Genomic DNA, 22,142 nt, shown 5'->3' on the forward strand with positions numbered 1-22,142 from the left:
TATTGTTCACACTTAAACAAACTATATGTAACTTTGGCACCTAGCGTTTAGAATGGGGACTGCAGTCCAAATTCGAGACATTGGAGAGAGCCAATCCTCCATCGTGTCTAATTCGCAAAGCAGGGAAGCTTCAGTGTTTAGCCAGCTCTGCATCATTACTGAGCTTTCTGCATTTTTACCTCTTCATATTTTTCAAAATGCATTGTCAATAGATAGATAGATAGATAGATAGATAGATAGATAGATACTTTATTGATCCCGAAGGAAATTCAAGGTATATATATATATATATATAATATGTATCCTAGTTTAGTTTTACCATGTTTTTGATCATGTTGCATTATTAGAAAAATGCCATTGCTTTTTAGGTTGGGTATAATCAGTTATAGCTGAACCAGTTCACTTGTCCGCTTCCACCTTTACAACACCTTTTGGTTTGCCTTGCAAACTGAGGGGCCTCCAAAACATCTGTGTGGGGGTGCCTTAAAACTGCCTGTTTCTCTGGTCAAAATAATTAGAAACCATTCTGGACCAGAATCAAAACTCACAAGGAGGACATACCGGCTGCTGCATTGTTGTCAGAGAGGCCAGCGCTTCGACATACAGTAGCTTCCTTAACGTCCAAGGCCATTTTATGATTGAATTCAGTATGTTACATATTGCTCAGAGTTTCAGTTTTTCTTCTCTAAGGACAAAAGTGGTCAAGAAAACTTTTGTTTTTCTGCCCCTATAGCTGCTGCTGCACCTTTCCGCTTCAATGTGCAAAGCTCCCACTGGCCACTTCATGGGAATGTATATTGCATTCTCTTGAATTCCTTTTATCTGCCTTTCAGATAAAGTGTCATGCTCGCTTTTATGTTACATCATCTCTTTGTGGCACTGAATGTGTTCATTCATTGTGTTGTCCTTCATGAATAGAACCTTCAACGATTTCGATTCACACTGGCATCAAATAGAGTAATTTATAGATGTTTCTCTTTACCACCATCATCAACAACATAACCTGACATACATGTCTCCATCACCGGCTGTCTGTCTCCTGCATTTTCTGCTTTTTACCTGCATGCCAAAAAGGTCTTCTGATGGTCAAAAAAGGACAAAAAGCTTCTGATCCAAACCAAGCGCACTAAGCTGAATCGCTGCACACCTCTTGATCGAGTTTTGTTCAATGTTTGTGCTTTGCTTAAAAAGTCTTAGAACTGTGTGAAATGTTTTGATGCCGGGCAGATGGCTGCTGGGGAACACTGTGAGAGGCTTCGGAGGCTTGCTGTTCACTGTTGGTCTGTCTCTATGTACAATTATGAGGTGAACAATTTGCAAGCTGTCAGCAACAGCTGCTTCATACCTCTTCTACCTGTCAAAACTTTACCAAGTATATGCCGAGAATTTATAAAGTTGCTATGAGGGCTTTTTTTTTTTTTTTTTTTTTGGGATCGTCAGTATTTGAATGTTACTCTCTTGTTTCATTAGGCCCGAAAAGTTACTCTTATTATCATTGAGAGAATCTCACACTTAAAATGAGACTTGCATCAATCTTTACTGAACAAGATTATATGATGTATCATGTTAGCCAAGCAGGCTAAGTGTTAACTATAATCACAGCCATACTAATATTGAATTTAACAGCAGGAAACCTCAAGCGTGATATTGCATTCATACAACAGTTGTACAACAGGCATAAATGGTCTGACTTATTGATTTGATAATTATGCTTTTTGGACAAATAATTGATTCATCTTGACAAAGAAAACAGTAGCTGTAAATTATTGAAGGGTGCCTTGAACACCTGATACATATAATAAAAAAAAGTGTCCTGTCCAATCAAATGACTTGGACAGAAGTCCCTGTTGTGTAAGTTATAAGGGGCATTTCCGCTCTCTTTCGTGTATGCGTTTGACTATTTTCAGCCTGCTGAGTGCAACCTTCTGAATCAGATAACATACGAGTCTATCAGACATTACAGGCAACGTCACAGTCTGCTGTTCCCATTTTCTATCTGCCAATTTGAAGTCCAGATGGTGTCAGCCAGCAGTGCAACTAAGAAAAGATTGAGATCTTCTCAGTGACTGAAACCACATCTTCTTTTAAGGCTCTCTAACTCCACTTATGTCACATGAAGAGCAATTTTCCACCTGGATCATCAGTGAGAATGCCATGACCTTCATCCTGATTCTTGATTATTAGGTCTGTGTGGTCTTTTGTGTTGCCCAGGTTACGCTCCAGTGACAGGGATGTGCCACCCACTGAGGAGCTGCACTCTGAACCATGAGGACGGCTTCTCCTCCGCCTTTGTGGTCGCTCACGAAACCGGCCATGTGTGAGTAAAGACATGACAATGAAAGCAGTCTGACTGCCTCCAATTAAGGCGATAGTTTTCCACAGTAACTGTGGTCTGTAATCACGGGCAGAGAGACGTTCAACTGAGCTCTGTTGTCTTTAGAAAACAACATATGCAAGCAGTTACTCAGCCAGACAAGATGAGATTATTCAACGCTGTTTTTGGAAAACAAACCGAATGCATTAATACTAAAAGTATGTTAATGGAAGATTAGCCACATGTATTTGAGGACACTCTTAACCCAGGTATATCTATCTATCTATATATATATATGAACGTCGAGAGTTTTTCCATGATTAAAGGAGTAATAATTGTTATCATTAAGATGTTAATTGCGTGATATGTTTTAGCACTGAGGTCATAGTAAGGGTGTCTAAATTATTGTCTGTATATGTTTTTCATGTGGGCAGATGGGCAGGGAAAATAAGAAAATCCTCTCAATGCACAGTAATCAACTTAAGTGTAAATCCAACTTTAACTAATACTGGAAATATAAACATGGATAGTGATGTGCCCCCATCCAAAACTGAAGGTTGTTGTGAGCACCTTAAAGGTAGACGTTATGGTCGGGATATATTAGATTCCATGATTTTTTTATAGACACGTATCACAAAGTAGCCACTGAGCACATTTTGTATTCAATGCTAAAAAGGTTTGCTAAGTTTTCCATAAGAACACTGGGTGACCACTGAATTAAAAAGCAGATTTTCACAAATTGCAATTTATATTCATAATTGGGAATGATTATTTATGATTGCTAAGCTTGTTTTATCACCTTTAGATACCTGTTTCTGATATTCTTTGTGTTAGCTGTAAGCTTTGGCTTCACAGTTCTCTTAAAGCCATGTATTGCTTTTAGGTCAACAAGCATGATTTACCTTATGAAGGATCTTTTTCAATCCCGGCAGTTCTCTGATTCTTGCTTTTTGAATAGTCTAGCAACAGGCTGCACCTTGCACGCATCGACTTTCTGATCTTTAGTTTGAATACCAAGCACATTTCCACCACTTCACATGTTTCCTCTCTCCCGACGGAGCTGAAAAAGGATAACAAGGCCATTTCTGTGAAGTGCACTGCCTGCTGTGGAATGAATCTGGAAAAAACTTACTTGATGGACTGTCATGTTGCACAAAAGATCAAAGGAAACATCATTAACCCCTTCATCGGCTGACAGACTCCATGCTATTTCTGTCAGCGCTTTGATTGATCTTCAACAAGTGTGACTGACTCACTGATTGAATGTCATTTTAACCTTACTGAACAACATCCACCCAGTGATTTCTACCAGCCCTTTGGTCCCTGTTGGAACATTTAAGCACAAGCAACAACTATTTGAGTAAAAATACAACTTTTATAAAACTATAAACAATAAATAATGCTCTCAGAACTTTAAAACCTGTTCTTGAGTTAAAAAAAAAACATGCTCTTGAATAAATATATTTGAATCCTATTGGCCAAAGCGGGAGCTGTGTCCATATCAATGTTTTACTCTCTTTCTTTGTTCATTTTCATATAGGCATATAGGGAGCTAGTAAGTAGAATTAGTTTCCCATGACTGTTTTTTTTGCTTGTTTTTGTCTTTTTGGTTTTTGTACCTCCTGTTCAATAAACCCTTTCCATTCCCATCAGGCTCGGCATGGAGCATGACGGGCAGGGTAACCGTTGTGCAGATGAGACAAGCATGGGAAGCATCATGGCTCCTCTCGTCCAAGCAGCTTTCCATCGCTATCACTGGTCACGTTGCAGCAAGCAGGAGCTCAATCGATACATCCAGTAGGTTCTGTTTCGCACAGGCCATCATTTCTTAGTTATCCTCTACCCACTATGGGGTCATTGCTGCACATCTTTGAAATGAAGCAATATTTTGTTATTCATTGCGTCAGAACTTTCTACTTATCTGGTTTGTTGTTCAGAAATCTCACATTTATGGTTACGAAAAAAAAATGAATTACGCTCTTAATATTCTGTTTGTCTCAGCTCCTACGACTGCCTGCTGGATGATCCCTTTGAACATAAATGGCCCAAGCTTCCTGAGCTCCCTGGAATCAATTATTCAATGGATGAGCAGTGCCGCTTTGATTTTGGTGTTGGATATAAAATGTGCACAGCGGTAAGTTCTTCACAAAATAAAAAGTTATGGATTTTTATTTCTTAGTTTAGTTTGAGTTCATTGACGCATTGTTGAAAGAGAAGTCAGATGGAGAAAAAAAAGTGTGATTTTTCCCTTCATGACATCACAAAGGGCAGTAACCTCTCTCCCTCTGAGTCTGCCTTCTCACTGCTAAGTTAAGGGCTTGGAGCAAGAAAGGCAAAGTGACACAAGCCTCTTTCAGAGGGTCGTGTTTGTTGACAGCTCCTTTTCATATTTAGAAACAGAAACAGCCTGTTCTGAGCGGGGATGAAACAGAGGGGTTTATAGAATGAAATCAAACACAGATCTGAGTGGTTTTATAGCAAGAAACTAGAGCTCTTAGACTTATTTAAAGTTGTTGAACAGGAGGATAATGTGTGAGCTTTAAAATAAAGCTCATATTTTTGTAAGATTTCTGAAAGAGTCAGGAAGGAGGATTGAGTGGTTGATTTTATTTTTATTTTTTTCAGTTTCGAACATATGACCCTTGCAAGCAACTATGGTGCAGCCACCCCGATAATCAGTACTTCTGTAAAACCAAAAAAGGTCCTCCGGTTGATGGAACAGAGTGTGCACCTGGAAAGGTAAGAACTGTCTGTGATTTGGCTTCAAGCTATTAACATCATGTTACTTGAAAAGTATGAAATTGTTACAAATGTCACGGTCATTACTCTCAATTTTCTCTTTCTCATGGTTTTTTTTTTTTTTTGTTCAGTGGTGTTTTAAAGGACACTGCATCTGGAGATCCAGCCAGCAGCCTCAGGGCCACGACGGCAGCTGGGGCTCATGGTCAAAGTTTGGCTCCTGCTCAAGAACGTGCGGAGGCGGCGTCCGCTCCCGCAGCAGACAGTGCAACAACCCTCCGTGAGTGCCGTGGCAGGGAGGAACCTTTCCAAGGCTAAGACTTTTTATGACCTGTCTCTTCATCCAGCGTATGATGACATAACTGTTAATGCGTGAATGAAGCTCTGAACAGCAGGGATTTGAAAGTGTGGAAGAATGTGAGCCAAAAGAAACCCCTCTGAATTCGGATCTTTGAAAGAAAAGCTTGTGCTGCTGAGAAAGACTTTTTCAAAGATAAATAACCTCGATGATCTCCTAAATTTCATGCTTGAGGAACAAGCTTTTTATCTTGTGGAAAAAAAAAATGGAGAAGGGAAACTTTAATGTAATGGATTGTTTCTTTTCATCCACTAGGCCTGCCTACGGTGGTCGAGACTGCCCTGGCTCTACTTTTGACTACCAGATGTGCAACATGGAGGAGTGTGCTGGACCGTACGAAGACTTCCGTGCTCAACAGTGCGTCCAGAGGAGCAACAAATACCACAAAAACATCAAGCACACCTGGCTACCGTATGAGCACCCAGATGGTGAATATAAAGAGCAAAGTTGTCTCTCACTTAATTTTTTTACTAAGATAAAGTGGAGAGGACCGATGATGTTCTTTGCAGAATCAGATTGAGGTTCAAAAGTCCTCTGTGTCCTGCTGAGGTCTCTTTTGAGATTCTTACAACACTTGTTTGAACCCAGGTGTGTGTGTGTGTGTGTGTGTGTGTATTTCAGAGGCTCGTAAGTGCGAGCTGAGCTGTAAGTCGAAGGAGACAGGCGAGGTGGTGTTCATGAATCAGGTGATGCACGATGGGACGCGTTGCAGCTACTCAGAACCATTCAGCGTGTGCGCTCGAGGAGAATGTTTGGTACGTCTTCTGTAGATCCACAGTACATGTACCGAAATTAATGTAATTATACACAGCTTATAATTATACTTTCATGTCTCATGAGAGTTCAGAATCTATGAATATGTCAGAATGTTTGCATGTAAAGGCGAAAAAATGGGACAAAAAATACAGTTCTCAGTTTATTGGAATTGGAGGCTGTACGTTTTGTAATCCCAAACATGCACATGAACCGATGTCTTATACCTGACTGCAGATTTTTTTTACCATCTCAGGACATTTCGTAAAGGTCAAATTTAATTTAAACTGAATATGAAAAAGGATTATGCTGCAGTGCTTTAAAGTTATATGTGCCTATAAATAACAGTACATAATAGGTTGTAAAATGTTAGAAAAATAATTTACTCATTAAACAGTGCTGCTTTTAGAAGCAAAGAATTCTTATTCGGTGGACGATGAGGCTTAATTAAGCAATGACGTACACCGTATTGTATCTTTTTTAAATGGTGATAAAAGTGCACTGACATAGTTACACAGACTATTCAATTGTCAATGAGCCGTAATGTCTGCTCCAGCACAAAAACATTCACATACATGGCTTTGTCTCAAAGTTAGAATCCCTGGAGATAAAATTGGGAGTTTCCTTGTTGCATGCTGGCTGCTTTTTGTTTAGACTTTATTCTTGTTATTTGCTGTCCAATATGCATCATCACTAACCACACATACAGGCAGACGCATGCTGACTTTTCTTAAGCCCTCAGTTTCCCAGCAGAGTAATCTCTGTGTGTATAAAAGTCAGACACAGCACTGTCTGCAGCGGCCTGATTGATTGACTGCCTCATCCTTTGGTCCTCACAGCATGTGGGCTGCGACAAGGAGGTCGGCTCTTACAAGCAAGAGGACAAGTGTGGAGTGTGCGAGGGCGACAACTCCCACTGTCGCACCGTGAAGCTGACACTCACAAAGACACCCAAAAAGAACGGTAATTATCCGCTGAGTGGACAAATCAGATTGAACTTTTCTTCACAGGTGTCATTAAATGTAATGACTTTCCGTTTTAAAGCTCAAAAACTGCATTTAAAAAAAAAAGAATATGACTTAATCCACATCTTCTGTGTTTTAGCACAACTGGTATCTTCCTAGCAAAGACAGGAGCCAACTTTGTGTCAGTGTTTTGATTCCCAAATAATTGGCTGCTATCACAGTTCACATTCAGTGCCCTGTATTTCTAAGCCCCCCAGTGTGACCGTGCTGTCTCTGTCTTGTCAGGAATGCTGAAAATGTTCGACATCCCGATAGGAGCCCGACACATCGTTATTGAGGAGAACGAGACCTCTCCTCATATAATTGGTGAGTTTCTCACGTCCTGTTACAATACATGATTATTGGTTTGTGAGTGTGCTGGTGAAAATGACCTTTTTTTTAATTTTTAGACATTATTGGCACAGCTGTTTGATTTTGTTGACTACAGATCACAGAATTCAGCTTCTTCGATCAGTATTTGAGGGCATTAATTGTTCAAGTTCACACAGAACACTTTGTAAATACGAAAATAACTTTGGCTCCATTTGTTGACGTTTTGACTACAAGATAAGAACAAATCAGCAGAGAGAAACCTTTCTCAAAATCTCAGATTTTTTATTGTTAAAAATTGTTACATGTAAAATTTTTACACTAAAATATCTAAATGAATTAAACATGTTATATACATTTATATTATATATATATATATATATATATATATATATATATATATATATATGTTTTTATTATTTACATGACCTCTTTTATTTCCAACCGTAATCAAAGAAAAAGAAATCCTTTATTTTATAGTTTTAATGCCCGTGTCTTGTCGTGGCGTCCACCATGACAGACAGTCAGGTTTATTGTTGCCATGGAAGCACTGCCTGTCGCCTGAAAGCTGCCGCACTGTTGCTGTATTTGCTGCTGTGATTAAAAACATAATTTAAATTCTATTTGGATACATTCACTCATTGGCACACATATTCTCTTCCTCAGGACGGTTTTTCTCGTTCATCTTGACTACAGTCAACTCGTAGAGCGTTTTCAGTGGGGGTGGGGTGAATTGTATGAGGAAGGCTCATAGAGATGTTGTGGAGAAAACCTGCTCACAACATTCTGTCGTGAAGTCACTCTGACCACATTGACAGCTACAAACATTGAAGATGCCGCTTTTAAAGCTTCTGTGAGGAAGTTTAGGATTGCATCGATTTTGGCGCCCCCCCCCCATGGTGCAAAATAGATGGCCTAATCTTGTCCTGGGAATCATTAGTCCTTACTTAACTTAAAAATTCCTAGCAAGGACTTTTAGCATACTGTAGGAGTAATTGAAAAACAAAAAATCTTAACGAGGAGGTGTTGTTGGCCCCATTTCATGGTATGACGCTTTTTTTTTCAGCTGTGATTGGTTCATCCAAAAACATAAGAAAAAAAAAATGATGACACCCAATCATAGAATTAAGTCAGACATCATTAACATTTCGTTAACAGATAGATTCATCAGCATGTAAAAGGCATTTAGTCAGTGACTGGATGAAACTGGAAGTCACCAAGTCACTCAACTTGCATGTCTCACTGTCCAATGAAAAACGTCCAAGATGGATAAAATGCATTATGTTTTATCTTTTTAGCCCAACTATGATTCAACAATAACATTGTGTAGAGTGCAGAGTGCAGAACATTTCCACTTGTCCTCGAGAGAAAATTCTTCAGCATCTTAAAAGTTATCCTCATAACTCCTAACAGTTGTCACCTTCGTGCTGAATGAGTGCGCCTTGAGCCAGGATAGCTTTGGCACACAACAGAACCCTGACTCCTCTTTTCTCTGCTCTTTTTTTTTCGCTTGCTCGCTTAAATGAGCTCATGGGAAGAAAGGATGACACACATCTTTGAGAAGTTACCGTCTGCGCACCACAGTGCCAAAAATCTCAGCATTAATCTTGACACATTCCCTGCTGAAAGGGAAATCTCAGCGCTGTTTGGCAGAGCATTGTTGATGATGGATTTTCATTCAATTTCTGAGTTTCTTACTGAATGAAACTAAAGACTACACTTTTTTTTTTTTTTTCCTTCCCCATCACACATGCCTAAAAAACGTTCCCCCTCTCATTACTGACAGCTGTGAAGAATCAAGTAACTGGAAACTTCATTCTTAATGCAAAAAGTGAAGAAGCAGAATCAAAGAGCTTTATAGAAAACGGTTTACAGTGGGAGTACTCCATGGATGGGGAGAAGGAGATGTTGAAGACCAGCGGCCCACTGCATGAAGGCATTGTGGTGCTGGTAAGTACGACCTCATTACCTTTTTACTTTAACTTCTCTCTTAATTTCTGTCTTAAGTGTCTTCTTTTTGTTTTAGGTTATTCCTCAGGAAGATGACGCAAAGATTAGCTTGACATATAAGTATATAATCCACGAGGACCTGCTGCCGCTCATCACCAACAACAACGTCCTCCTGGCTGAACTCGACACCTACGAGTGGGCTCTGAAGAGCTGGTCTCAGTGCTCCAAACCCTGTGGGGGAGGTCAGTGAGTTTGAGTGTTTTTTCATTTAATCAATAAGCAGTTCAACGTGTTTGTTCCTGGTATCCTTCAGGCAACCACATATTTTTTGTTCGACAGTGAAAAAATGACAGCCTGACTGTCAGCATGCTTGAGTTGAAATGTTTTTCAATATGAAACATGGGAAATTTCTTAAGAACAGCTTTGAAAACCATTTGAATCATGATGTGTGAATGACAAACCCCTGCTTTTTTACCATTTTGAAAGTGTCATTTGCTTTTCTTGTTTCGAGCCATAAATGTTTGTTTTTTTATTTCTGAAGGTTGAAAACACGAAAAGAAAACATTTCAAAGCCTCGATTCTAATAGCTGGATTCATTGCCACCTGTATTATGTAACACATTGAGTCTAAAACGTAATGAATAAATAGAGTATATGATAAAGATTCATAATTAATGGGGTAAAAAAAAGGGTTGTAGCATTGGATAAAAAACATTAAATGAAGTAGGGTGAATGGCATTGAGGCGCTACAGTAAATCAAAACAACAATATAACAACAAGAAAATAACTAAATACATTTGAAGTTAAATGAACGAGGTAAACAAGATCAAAACATATAAACAAACCAAAATGATAGTGTTTTAGCTAAAGTAAAAATTCAAAAAATGGAGAAAAAGAAGATACAAGTAAGTAGTACAAGAATATATATATTTTTAAAAGCCTCAATAAGTATGTTTTAAAATGTATATGGATATGAATGAAATTCTTTATGCAATTTGGAGAAACAAAAAAAAAAAAGGAAAAGAGAAATGGTTCCGAATTGAATTTGTGCGTTTACCTGTGATTCTTGGACGCCACAGTATAATTGATTGTTTTTTTATTTTGGTCTATTTTGGACCTGTTGATCATCCTTCAGGCATACAGTACACAAAATATGGATGCAGAAGGAAGAGTGACAGTCGTTTGGTCCATCGTAGCTTCTGTGAGACCAGCAAAAAGCCCAAACCGATCCGAAAACGCTGCAACATCCAAGATTGCAGCCAACCTACGTAAGTGGCTTTCAACTTTGAATGATCAATCGACTTTTTTTTTCAATGCCTTCTGCTGCATTCAGGGTTTACTGTTAATAAATGCCCCGTCACCTCCATCTGTCACTTTTCACAGCACGTGCTAAATCAGAAAAAAATCTACGTTAAATTTTTTGTGTATTGGAGCGGAAAAAGAATAATTGCCAGGTGACAGGAAAACCTTTTCAAAGAGCCCACTGTGCTGACAGGTGGGTGGTTGAGGAGTGGAGTCCCTGCAGTAAGACCTGCGGGAAGCTGGGCTACCAGACCAGAGTGGTCCAGTGTATGCAGATGCTCCACAACGGCACCAACAGGCCCGTCCACAGTAAGCACTGCACCGCCGATCGACCCGAAATGAGGAGAGTCTGCAACAGCACCACGTGCCCTCCTCAGTGGAGGACAGGGGCTTGGTCTCAGGTGAGCTCTGATTATTATTTTGTCTGCCAACCACCACATAATCTACAATAACAAAAAAAAACAATCGGCATAAGGATAGACTATTTCTACAAATCGGTAAAGTAGTTATTTAAGATGTCTAGAACAGAGGGGTAGTTATATGAGACAAATAGTTTGACTGCTGTGCAGGCTGTCAAAACACACAGCAGTGATACATTTAACTCCTTAAGAGAGTTGAATGAGAAAAAACAGAAGTGAACACATGTACAGCACAGAGTCAGAAAAGGTTTGGATGGAATTTTTTTTTTTTTTTTTTTATGAGGCCAAATATGACACAAACTAAAAGTTCAAAAAGGAGCTTTGAATCACAGTGCAACCAAATGTAGTTAAGTTTACCATGGTACCATGGTACAAGTCACCAGGGTATGTGCTATTGTATGCCATGGTAAACTTTCCCATGGGAAGTAAGTAGTGTGGAAATATCTCTTGGCTATTGATAACAGTTAGTCATTAGACATTAATTAAACATGAAGGACGGTTGTTGTTGTAATAATGTTTCCTTTAAAGCACAAACCTAAGGCAAAATGTCACTGTGGACCTTTCGAGTTACAAATCTTTTTCGTCTTCTTTCTGTGTGTTGGTGTGGTAATGCAGTGTTCGGTGACCTGTGGTGAAGGGATTCAGCAAAGGCAGGTGGTTTGCAAGGCCAGCGACAACACCCTCGGAGAATGCGAGGGCGAGAAGCCTGAAACGGTCCTCATCTGCAACCTGATCACATGTCCAGGTACAAACATGGAGATAATCAGGAGACAATGTGCAGAAGCTGCCTCTGCGCGATGGACTCATTTCCCTTTTATCACTCATGAGTACGGTTATTTGCTTCTATTTGATGCTCATTTAGTCACAGTCTGGATGTAGAACAGGAGCTGTAATGTTTTCTAACACTGTCTGGCAGCCAGATCTAAAGTAACCAAGCATTTATCTGCTTTTAGGATAATATACTCATAGAAATGACTAAATTGTGGGTGGGATAAAACATTTCATGTAACCCCTGGAGGTCATTCACAAAAACATTTTATTTGACTAAATTTTACTCATCACTTGTTATATCGCACAAGCCTTACAAAATCCCCTCAGTCCTTAATGTACGTGAGGGGAAACAAACACTTCTGAATACCATTACAGAAAGAGTGTATAGAGAAATGAAAGCACTTCAGCTTCAGTGTCAACATTTGTTCTGCCCTGGCTGCAGCTTTTCCCATGATCCCCACCTCTTCAAAGAGGTCAGGGTCAGCAATCTTCTGGATTTTCTCTGCCGGGCAGCGAGTGGAAAGTTTTGGTTTTGATCAAAAAGCAGAAGAAGTCAAAGTTGTTCTCTTTGCTCTTTAAAAACAGTGAGCTTTATTACAGATTTGAAACCTGACTGTTCTGTATTCTCTCTGGAGCGGGTACTCTTATCGCTGATACACTCTATGTTGGAATTTTTTTTTTTTATGCTGTTTTTCTTTCATACTCTACTCCAGGGCAGCCGGTGTCTTCCCTCACAGTTGAAACGATGGAGAACTCCACGATTAAAGATGAAGCTGTGCACCAAAGGGATCCAGAAAACCCTGTCCACAAAATCACTTCAAGTAAGCCGATACAGTTTGTTTCACTCACTGTGATTTCCAACATCCACAGAACGGGTGTTTCTTTGCAATCTCCCTCACAGTGATGTCCTCTGTTATTTCTAGATGAGCCATGTCTAGGGGATAAATCGATTTTCTGTCAAATGGAGGTTCTCGCCCGTTACTGTTCCATCCCTGGATATAATAAGCTTTGTTGCGAGTCTTGCAACAAGAAAGACATTTTTACCACATACACTCCTGACCTCCTAAACACAACGTTGGATTCCGTTAAACCAGAGACCTCTGCGACTTCTCATGCTGTATCACCAAAAGCTCCTTTAACAACACTGAGCCCGCCGCAAACCACTAGATCCGTCGGTAGGCGGCTTCGCTCCACTGCTCCAGCGCCAACCACCTCTGCAGCCGCCGAAGCCTCGCCATCCAAGGGTGCTGCTATGTCCCCGGGTCCCAGCAGGGACTCCTTCCTCACAGCTGGGAGGGGGGACTCAGACTCTGACCCGGAGCCTCTTCTACCTCCAGGGCCAGCGCGGCCCACTGCAGAAGGGCACAGTCCAAAGAGCACTTTAGGCCCAGTCACTGCCAAGTCAAGAAGGGACGATTTAGGATCGGAGAGGGACTCGAGTCACAGAACCCTGACAGTTTGAAAAACAAACAGCGAGCAATGATGTGGCCGTGCTGCTCAGTGAGACGCTCTCAAACATCAGCTCTGCCTTTTGCAGAATCTAAAAGACTTGCAGTGTCACTGCAGATTTTTGTTCTTTTTTTTTTTACAAAGTTTCTTTTTTTTTTTTTTTTTCACTCCAGTGAACTTTGACTAGACAATGATGGTTACCTCATCGGAACTGCAGAGTGATCAGTGTGCAGCGTGGCTCCGCCCCCTGTGCCTCAAATATGAAACGGAAGGAAGGAAAAAAAAAAAACGTTTTCAGGTGCTGTAAACTAAAACGACTACAAGACGTGCTCAAAATGTGATGACTGCATCGCTACATTCATGTTTTTATCTGTGTTCAGTTGTGTAAAAACTGTTTTTCTTTCAAGTGCATTAGAACTACTATTGAACTTGTATTGTGAACATTTGAGGAGAGCTCAAAGGCCATGGCTATGGAGGTGCATGTGTTATCTACGGAGGCTCGAGTGTGCCACTAGAATAATTAGTCTTATTTACAACCAGGTAATATAATGGCAGGTTAAAATTATTATATACGATGTTAATGACGTTTTGATAACACTCACTAAATGTGCTGATTAATCCTCATCTCCAGTTTTGAACTGGTTATGAAACATTTACATTTTCAATGATGCCTCTAAATGACCAAAGAAAACAAAAGAAGACCATCAGCATAAAGTTTGACCTTTTCATTTTTAGTGCCTCAAAATGCTGCTGCAGGGTCGTAGTCAAAGTTTGTAACGATACAATGCTGAATCAGCTTTATTTTGCATTTTTTATATCAAAGATTCAGAACAGGTGTTATTTTATTTATTATTAACAGAAAAACACGTTTGTCTAAAAAATACTACTTACCATAGGATAAGATGAGCATAGACGGATTTTTGGGTTGCAAAAAATTGACACAAGCAAAAGTTTGTCACGGGAGCTTTTATTTCTTATTCTTCAGAACAACTAAGAAAAACACATTTTTAAAACACTTACCATTTATTATTCCTGTTTCTATTGTTTGACGCTCCTGACAGCACTTTGCATTTAAAAAAGCATGCCGATTAGAAAGTCTGCTACTGAAGGCTACGATACTTTTCAACCTCAACATAAGTTCAAGTCGATCTAATCTAACTGCGTCAGTCTAATTTCTAGAAGGGGGGATCCACAGCGCTTTATAAATTTGGCAAGGCTCCACGGCTCTCTTCTATGACTTCAGCCTTCAGCCAGTTAGCTTGTCTTGTTTGATACGGCTGCTGACGCTAAGAGACGGAGGAGAAATAGAGAGACGGCGGACAACAGAGAGTGTTGGTCAAGCTTTTGTACATTTTCATTGATGTATTTCTCGACCCAACGTTGTCATTTTATTCAAAACCAAGACGTGGGAAAAAGCGCATCCCAGAAATGTCACTCGAGATTTTTGTTCATGCTGTCCGTCTTTGAGACGCAAATGTTCTACTTCACAGGATAATAGCTTCAAGGAATGTGTCTGAGCAGAATAAAGCACCTGTTATCTCTAGAATCATCCTATTGGCACACTCCCTCCTCCATAACCGTCCCTCCAGACAGGGAGCTTTATGGCTTCTCCTTCTCCGGTGCTTTAATCTTGTCCCCGACGTACTGATGATGATCCTCACTGGTTTTTAATCATGGCAACTCACTGTAGCATGCCTTCAGTCTGCCTGTGTGGAAGTCAGTCACTTACACAAACAAAACAATTGAAGAAAACTCACCTATGTTGTAACTTTTTTTTTAAACTGATATATTTCTCCAATAATAATGTATATAGTGTAAATTGTCCAGTTATGAAACGTACTTAACAACCAGGAATAAAGCCGAAGGTATGATGCAATTGGAAAATGCAGGCGTCACCAGACTGTAGTTGCTCATACTGTCAAAATCCTTCCTGCATTGCGGTTCATAACATCATTATGTTTATTGTATAGTTCTTGTATATACGTACATGAATGAAAGCTTTAAATGTTAATATTTATTGAATTTTTAAATGAAATGGAGCGTTTGAGAGAAACAAGATATTTGTGGTTTCTGTTTTGTTTGTTTTTTGGTGCAAACTCTTTTGGCTGCAAAACGTTTCTCTTTTTAGTGTACTGAGTTGTGTTTCATTCACATTTAATTTATGTATTGCATGAAAGATTTACTGACATCAGAAAATGATTCCAACTGGATTGTTCTTTGGTTAGACTTATTTCAACAATTTAAAGGTATGATAAATGAAAAGGAGTCAGGCACATTTGAGTACTGTATATCTTGTTCTCCAGTCATATTCAGGGACTTTGGGATTCATACTTGTGTCACCGTTGACTCCTTATCAGGAAATCTTAATGAGGTTCAGTGGCACACTGTGACAGTAATTCCTATAATAAGCCAGCTTTTATCCACCAGGCTGGCACTGGCCCACTGACTTTCGTCTGCCAGCTGTACTCTGCAGAGCGTGGGGGCTGAATGTCTCCATCGCCGAGCATTTTTTGCTCGTGCTGAAATGCCGCCACTTTGTCGGGCATGATATCAAGGTGTCTCCATCTCTGCGACGTTCCCCTGAGTGATGACAGTGTTCCGCAGCGATGTGGAAATCACACAGTCTGAGTCAGCCCAGGATAGCGCTCGCTGCCAGACGTCTACGCAGGTGTCTGGTGAAGTCAAGCTGCGCTCGGGGCAGAGCCTGATTGACAATGGATGTTGGCAGCCAGCCCTGAGAATGACATTATCTTTGTTAGACTGATCAGCCTTTATAAGCCAAGAAAGTCTCCCCATGATGAGTAAACAGTCAAAGTAAGAGATGTCAAAGTAGGAAACAATATTTACAGAAGATATAACAGCAGCATGCCAAGTTAAGACAGCTGCACTTTAATCATACAAATATCCGAGCAGGTGCCACATCAGGATTTTGAGATGTGTCTCCGTAGCAGCCATATTGGACGGGATTAAGAACACTTAAAAACAGTTAAAGCACTATTTTTTGTGTGACGTTTAAATGATCCTGTGAAATGATATTACTAAACCATCAGGTGTTTACGATCCTGTCCTTTTAGTTAAATCGGTGACCGGATGAAACCTAAAACTAACCTGTATCGAGTACGAAAACAAGTGGAAAGTTTTTTGTTAATCAAATAAGCATTAAATGCTAATGCTAAAAGTGACAGTAAAAACAGCTTTGTTACTCTCTATGACTTCTATTAGAGTAATCCTCCATTTTCACACTCTTAAGTCTTTCTTCTCAATTTGTTTTTCGGTGCAAATTTTAAATGAAGTTACAGTTTACGTCTGAGTTCTGACTATTTTTCAGATGTTCATTTTGAGTGTAACGTGGAGGATTACTAAACATGTCAGAGGACACACACAGACAGTATCATGAGTAAAAGGTGACTTCGAGCCAAATGACAGCACAGTTGATTGCGGGGTGGGGGGGAGCTCATCTTCAGCTATCTTCACCTTCAGAAACATCTCGCTCCTCAAAGCTGACTCTTCACCAGCTGGAGCCATTACCTCCTCACTTCTCACCCCCCACCCTGTTGAGGATTGATAGTGCAATTTACTCCCACCACCTCCCCAAGCTGCGGTCGGATGATTATTCACCTTTGATGGTATATTCTACTTATGTTGCTTCCCTGTAATTCACAATTGCAGCTCCTGCAGCTTGTATAGTAGCGTGTGTCAGCTGGCTTCTGCTGATAATATGAACGCTCACACGGTATAAAGCACAGGTCTTGAAATACAAACATTTGGAGTAATTTCTACTCTGACAATTCTACCCTGCTGCAACTGCCTAACTGCATATTGCAGTGTTGATAGTTTGAATCATATTTGTTTTTGTTGTTGTTTATCTATCAATATGCAAATTAAGAAGCTGAACATAAAAGACATGTTGGTAAAAGAGAGGGAGCAGCAATACAGCAGTGTGATAGAAAACATCACTTGCTTCTTCACATCAAATATTACGGAGAATAATTAACATTGCACACCTTACATTAAACTATGATTTACTACTGTATTTGCCTTGTCAGAGGTGGGACTAATCGTAAAAAATCAACACCATGGGGCTGTGTTGCAACAGTCTTCTTCATATCAATATAGCATATTTTATAATATACCTCTAATACACGTTTTAAATGAATACTTTGCAAATGTATTTGGTAGATCAGGTGGAAAGGAAAGAAAGTCCACAAATATATGCAAGCAATCCTTCAAACTCCTGGATAGTTTGCAAGAGTTTGCATGTCTGTTTTGTGACTTTGGACGGCATCTTTTTGAGTTCTTAAATAATTAACCTATTGCAAATGTATATTTAACCATGCTTTTTTTGTTATTTGAAGTAGATGGTGGAAATAGAATCCATAAATAAATTCAATTCAATCGTGTGTGTGTGCACATAAGTTAGTTCATCCACCCCAGTCAAAATAGTCTTGACATGCCCCAGCTATTATCAACCATGAAAAGAAGAATATACTGAAGAAAATTCACCTTAACATCCATGTTAAGGAGCCATGTGAAGCGACTTTTCCTGGTGTCCTTGTCCAGAGCTTGAATGATGATGCAGGTCGGTCCATCCTCGGCCCTTTGGATATCCAAACACACTCAATTAATTTACTTTCATTTTATGCCTTTATTGAGGGCAATCTCGATAATCAGGATTATTATTTACAAAGTTGGACATTCACAAACGCTAGCATGTAAACGTCAGCAAGTTAATGTAAGTAAGTTCATGTTAGAAGTAAACGTTAGCAAGTTAATGTGGAAGGTACACATAAACCTTGGCAAATGAACATAAGCAAGGTAACTTAAGTTCACTTTCAGGTGTACTTGGTTTCTTCAAGTAATAGACCCACTGAACAAAGCTAACTTTGACCTAAATGACCACAAAATATTCTGGTGTAATTTTACATTAGAGGAATTTTACAGGACTAGAAAGACAACTTATTGGAGCGGCAAGCTTTTCAAACATGGCTTCTTTTTAGGGGCTCTGGTTGGCCAAGCGGTTGGGCTGTGTATCTCGCTCCCCTTGTATGGAAGCTGTGGCTTCCCCAAGCAAAGTACAAGTCCTGCGGTTTGTTTCCTGCATGTCACTCACAACTCCATCTTCCTGATTTCCTCTTCTGTTAACCGCCCTGAAAATTAAAGGCTTAAAAGCCAAAAAACAGTGTCTTTGGGAATATTTGTCTGCAAGAGACGAGTAACAAACACAAGCACGCGTCTTCAGGTATACCTCAAAAGAAAATGTGTATATTTCAATGAATCATGCCTCTTATATGAGACATGTTTTATTCTTGTTGAAAAGAGACATGTATCATTGCCTGTATCTACCTATCTAGTGGTAGGCCTACTCTTGATATGATTAAACTCAAGGTCCCTTTACTAAATTATTTCATATACATTTATTTTGAAAGACTTCTTTAGTGAATGAAACTTTTAATTTACTTCTATTAACCTTTTTATAGTGGGTACAGTTGGTTCTTCATTTGGGTAAAAGCATGAGTGTGATTAAAAAGACACAACTGAACATACAAGAGTTCAAGAGTAGACTATACACGTGGCTTGGTTTAGTTTTAAAATGGCTAAAGTAAGAGTAAGGCTCTATAACAGAAAAAAGTGAGTCAAGCATCCTCACAAGCTCAAGCATTACTGAGTATGACAGAATAGGCACTGTGCATCAAAAGGAATGCTTTCTATTGAACTGGAGCGTCTTGAATGTGCAGCCTGAAAGTAATGGTATTAGTTTTCTAAGAGTGTGTGAAATAAACCCTAGTCCCTTCTATTACATCTGTCTGCTGCCAATAACATTCAGTGGTTCCAGTTTGATGTGGTTTAGAGATTATCATATTTCTTTTGAAAAAATTATTAAAGGAAATTAATGGTTGTTGCCATTTTATAAGAAAGAAACACTGATTACTTATAAATATTAATAAAAAATTTATGATAATATTTAATAGAAAATCATTATTTTTGCTATATTCAAAAGCTTTTGAAGGCTGGAAATCATGTATCATTCATATATGTGTGAGATTTGAATGAAACATTTTTTTCATAATGAGAAATTCAGCCTTGGTGTCAATGGATTGCATGCTTACACAGACATGTGCAATAAGGTACAACGTGTTTCCGCTTGGTTGCTTTCATAAACAATCACTGCAATAAACCAAAGCTGCCAGTGTGGTATCAACATGTATTTGGAGGAAATGGCTAATAGCAACATGAATTGAATTAGACATGACATCCAACTAATGTCTGCCCTTTGTGGAGGAGTCACACATATTATGCTAATGATGTGTAAGCTCATGTTGTGAGTTTTCATCTGGTTATTAAACACACTAAAATTGCAAAATACAAGAATTTACAGAGCGCTGCTGAAACACCTCTTTGTTACATGTTTCTTGGCAAGGATTGAAACTATTGACAATTTAAAGGTATCTATGTTAAATGTTTGACAGAAAACAGTACCACTGTATGTACTGGACATCCATATGTATCAAGAAGAAGTACTGTGTGTCCACGGGTCAGATTGACAGAAATGGAGAGTTCCCCATAGTAGCCATAAGAGCAATTTTCTCTCTGTATGCTTTTTAACAACTTCCACTCTCCGCTGAAAGAGCAAAGGGCTCACACTGAGTACATTTCCAGCCCCAGTCGATGAGCTAAAATGGGAAGGGGCAATTTTTTTTCTGCAGTTTATTTTGAAGCCCAGACAAAATAACAGTCAAAAGGTTTTTTTCCCCCTGAAGTGATACAGCAGGAGTGCATAAAAATCTCTCCTCAACAAACTTGTTTAATATTAATGTCAAAATCTTATTAACTCAATGAGGGCTATTAAGCCTGGAAACAATTCTCAGTTATCAAGCACCTGAATAACATTGACTACACGCACATCATTTCACACTAATAGTTTAAGTTATGTGCATTGTTGGGTTTTTTTGTTAAATTTGTTGCAGGATGAGTGGGCATAATGAGAATTTGGTCATGCATTTGAAAACCTGCAGAAACCTCCACCAATTATTTACATTTAATGCTATATTTACATTTAATCACTATGCCTCCACCCTCACGTTCAACATCAACTGATTGAATGTTTTGTACCACAAACAGGAGACTCATGCCTGACGGACTGACATTACTACAGTGTTAGAGGTAGTTTAATGTCGCGGTTGCACAATTATGCATATTTTGATGTTCTGTTGAAATATATTGATGCCCGAGCTGCGTGATCCTACCTCACAAAGCCTGGCTGCGGTGGGAAGGACTCCATCTGAATGGCTGCTCCTCCAAGATAAACTCTTGACCTTTGTTTGCAGCTGTGCCTGACGCTTAAAAAATCTCTCTGTCCAATCAGATTCCCAGCTGTCTCAGCAGACACCTCGTGAGTGATCATTGTTTCAGGTCCGACTTGCTTCAGAATCTAAAAATACATGAGACACAATTTCAAAACACTGCAAGACTCAATTGAAACTTGACTGGTGAAATTTGAAGCATGACTGTCCATCCCGCTTTCTCTTTTATTTGTTCTTCATTTTATTTGATCAGTCAACAGTGTTGTTTTGTAGAGAGGGTTGGGGTTCCAACATTCTTTCCAGCATATAAACAACATGGCATCAAAACAATCAATGAAAAAAATATTAGACTCCTCTCTCCTCCGTCTGCTTAGATAATATGTGTCACATACTCACTTTGATTTGCCGTATGCTCGGGTTCCACAGGTTCATCTCCTCCACTCTGACAAACAAGAGGTCGTAGAGTTCATCCACGCTGCCCTCCAGGACCGCCTCCAACCTGAAGACCTTCCTGGCATCTGGCATCACTTTGCTACAGATTACATCCCCGTTGCTCTGAACAAGGTCCAGCAAACAACAACCCAAGCGTTAAAAAATGACTCTAAGAGAACCTTAAAGGCACTTCAAAAAATAGAGTGTGTGAGGTCAGTCAAGTGAGGTTGCACTTAAATCAAAATGTATACCTCTTCAATTTCAACTCTCCATCCTTCATTGTCCTCCAACATCCTGAGAGCATTGTTCATTGCGTTGTGACCTTGTTGTACATAAAACAGCTGATCTGCTTTTGACTGCACAGTTGTTGTATCTTCAGATGTGGCCTCTGCAAAAGACTTCCATTAATATTCTAAATTCTAAATATTCTAAAATAAAAAACAAAACATTCTTGAAACAGACTTTTTTTTTTTACCTGTATAATTGAATCCGGCAGGCTCTCCTATGTGATGTTTTTGCATGCATCTCCATCTCTGCAGATGTGTGAGCTCTTGGCCTATCACTGCCACAGCTGTGCGTTGAAGACCTGCAGGATTGAACAGTTAAGATAATTCATTAAAAAATATATATATATATCGCAAATTGCATGAAAAAAAAGTCCTCCCACATATGGTACATCAGCCAAACTAAACTTAACTCAACTTTTTATGCAAACATGAAGCCCAAAAACGACAATCACATCGGTCAAGCTGATGGAAAAAAAAAAAAAGAAGCAAACTGAGAAGAGTACAGTAGTTTCAATTTTAAAAAGAAAATCAGAGGGGTTAAAGCAATACAAAGTTTTGTATGAATCCTGAATAAAGATTTCAGATAAATGGACTCACATGTAAACATCAGTCCGAATTGAAATGAAGTCTTAGAAAGAATTTTTAACTTTACCTGCCATGTTCCTTAGGTGAGGGTAAGAGATTCCACAGCAGAGCTTTACAACAGCAGGCAGCATGTTCTCAGTCTATGGCAG

General features: G+C 39.4%; 2 protein-coding genes across 2 annotated transcripts in view; one reads left to right on the forward strand and one right to left on the reverse strand.

Annotated features, from left to right (window-relative positions):
* Positions 1-17,786, forward strand: part of adamts14 (ADAM metallopeptidase with thrombospondin type 1 motif, 14) — a 40,687-nt gene extending 22,901 nt beyond the window's left edge. Inside the window, exons 7-22 of the mRNA XM_079333950.1 lie at positions 2,212-2,317; positions 3,968-4,111; positions 4,316-4,448; positions 4,940-5,053; positions 5,185-5,333; positions 5,667-5,839; positions 6,033-6,166; positions 7,004-7,127; positions 7,415-7,495; positions 9,285-9,448; positions 9,525-9,690; positions 10,583-10,715; positions 10,943-11,150; positions 11,784-11,913; positions 12,653-12,760; positions 12,863-17,786. Of these exons, the coding sequence (XP_079190076.1) occupies positions 2,212-2,317; positions 3,968-4,111; positions 4,316-4,448; positions 4,940-5,053; positions 5,185-5,333; positions 5,667-5,839; positions 6,033-6,166; positions 7,004-7,127; positions 7,415-7,495; positions 9,285-9,448; positions 9,525-9,690; positions 10,583-10,715; positions 10,943-11,150; positions 11,784-11,913; positions 12,653-12,760; positions 12,863-13,401 (2,606 nt within the window). The 3' untranslated portion in view covers positions 13,402-17,786. The remainder of the gene's footprint in view (positions 1-2,211; positions 2,318-3,967; positions 4,112-4,315; positions 4,449-4,939; positions 5,054-5,184; positions 5,334-5,666; positions 5,840-6,032; positions 6,167-7,003; positions 7,128-7,414; positions 7,496-9,284; positions 9,449-9,524; positions 9,691-10,582; positions 10,716-10,942; positions 11,151-11,783; positions 11,914-12,652; positions 12,761-12,862) is intronic.
* star2 (steroidogenic acute regulatory protein 2) lies at positions 16,018-22,142 on the reverse strand (the record flags this gene model as incomplete). Its single annotated transcript, XM_079333963.1, has 7 exons — positions 22,061-22,142; positions 21,597-21,707; positions 21,373-21,509; positions 21,086-21,244; positions 20,633-20,817; positions 17,892-17,985; positions 16,018-16,122 (listed from the first exon to the last, which is right to left on the reverse strand). The coding sequence occupies exons 1-7, from the start codon at positions 22,122-22,124 to the stop codon at positions 16,018-16,020; spliced, it is 855 nt and encodes a 284-aa protein (XP_079190089.1). The 5' UTR covers positions 22,125-22,142.

Source organism: Symphodus melops (genome assembly GCF_947650265.1).
Source record: "Symphodus melops genome assembly, chromosome: 21".
NCBI lineage: Eukaryota > Metazoa > Chordata > Actinopteri > Labriformes > Labridae > Symphodus > Symphodus melops.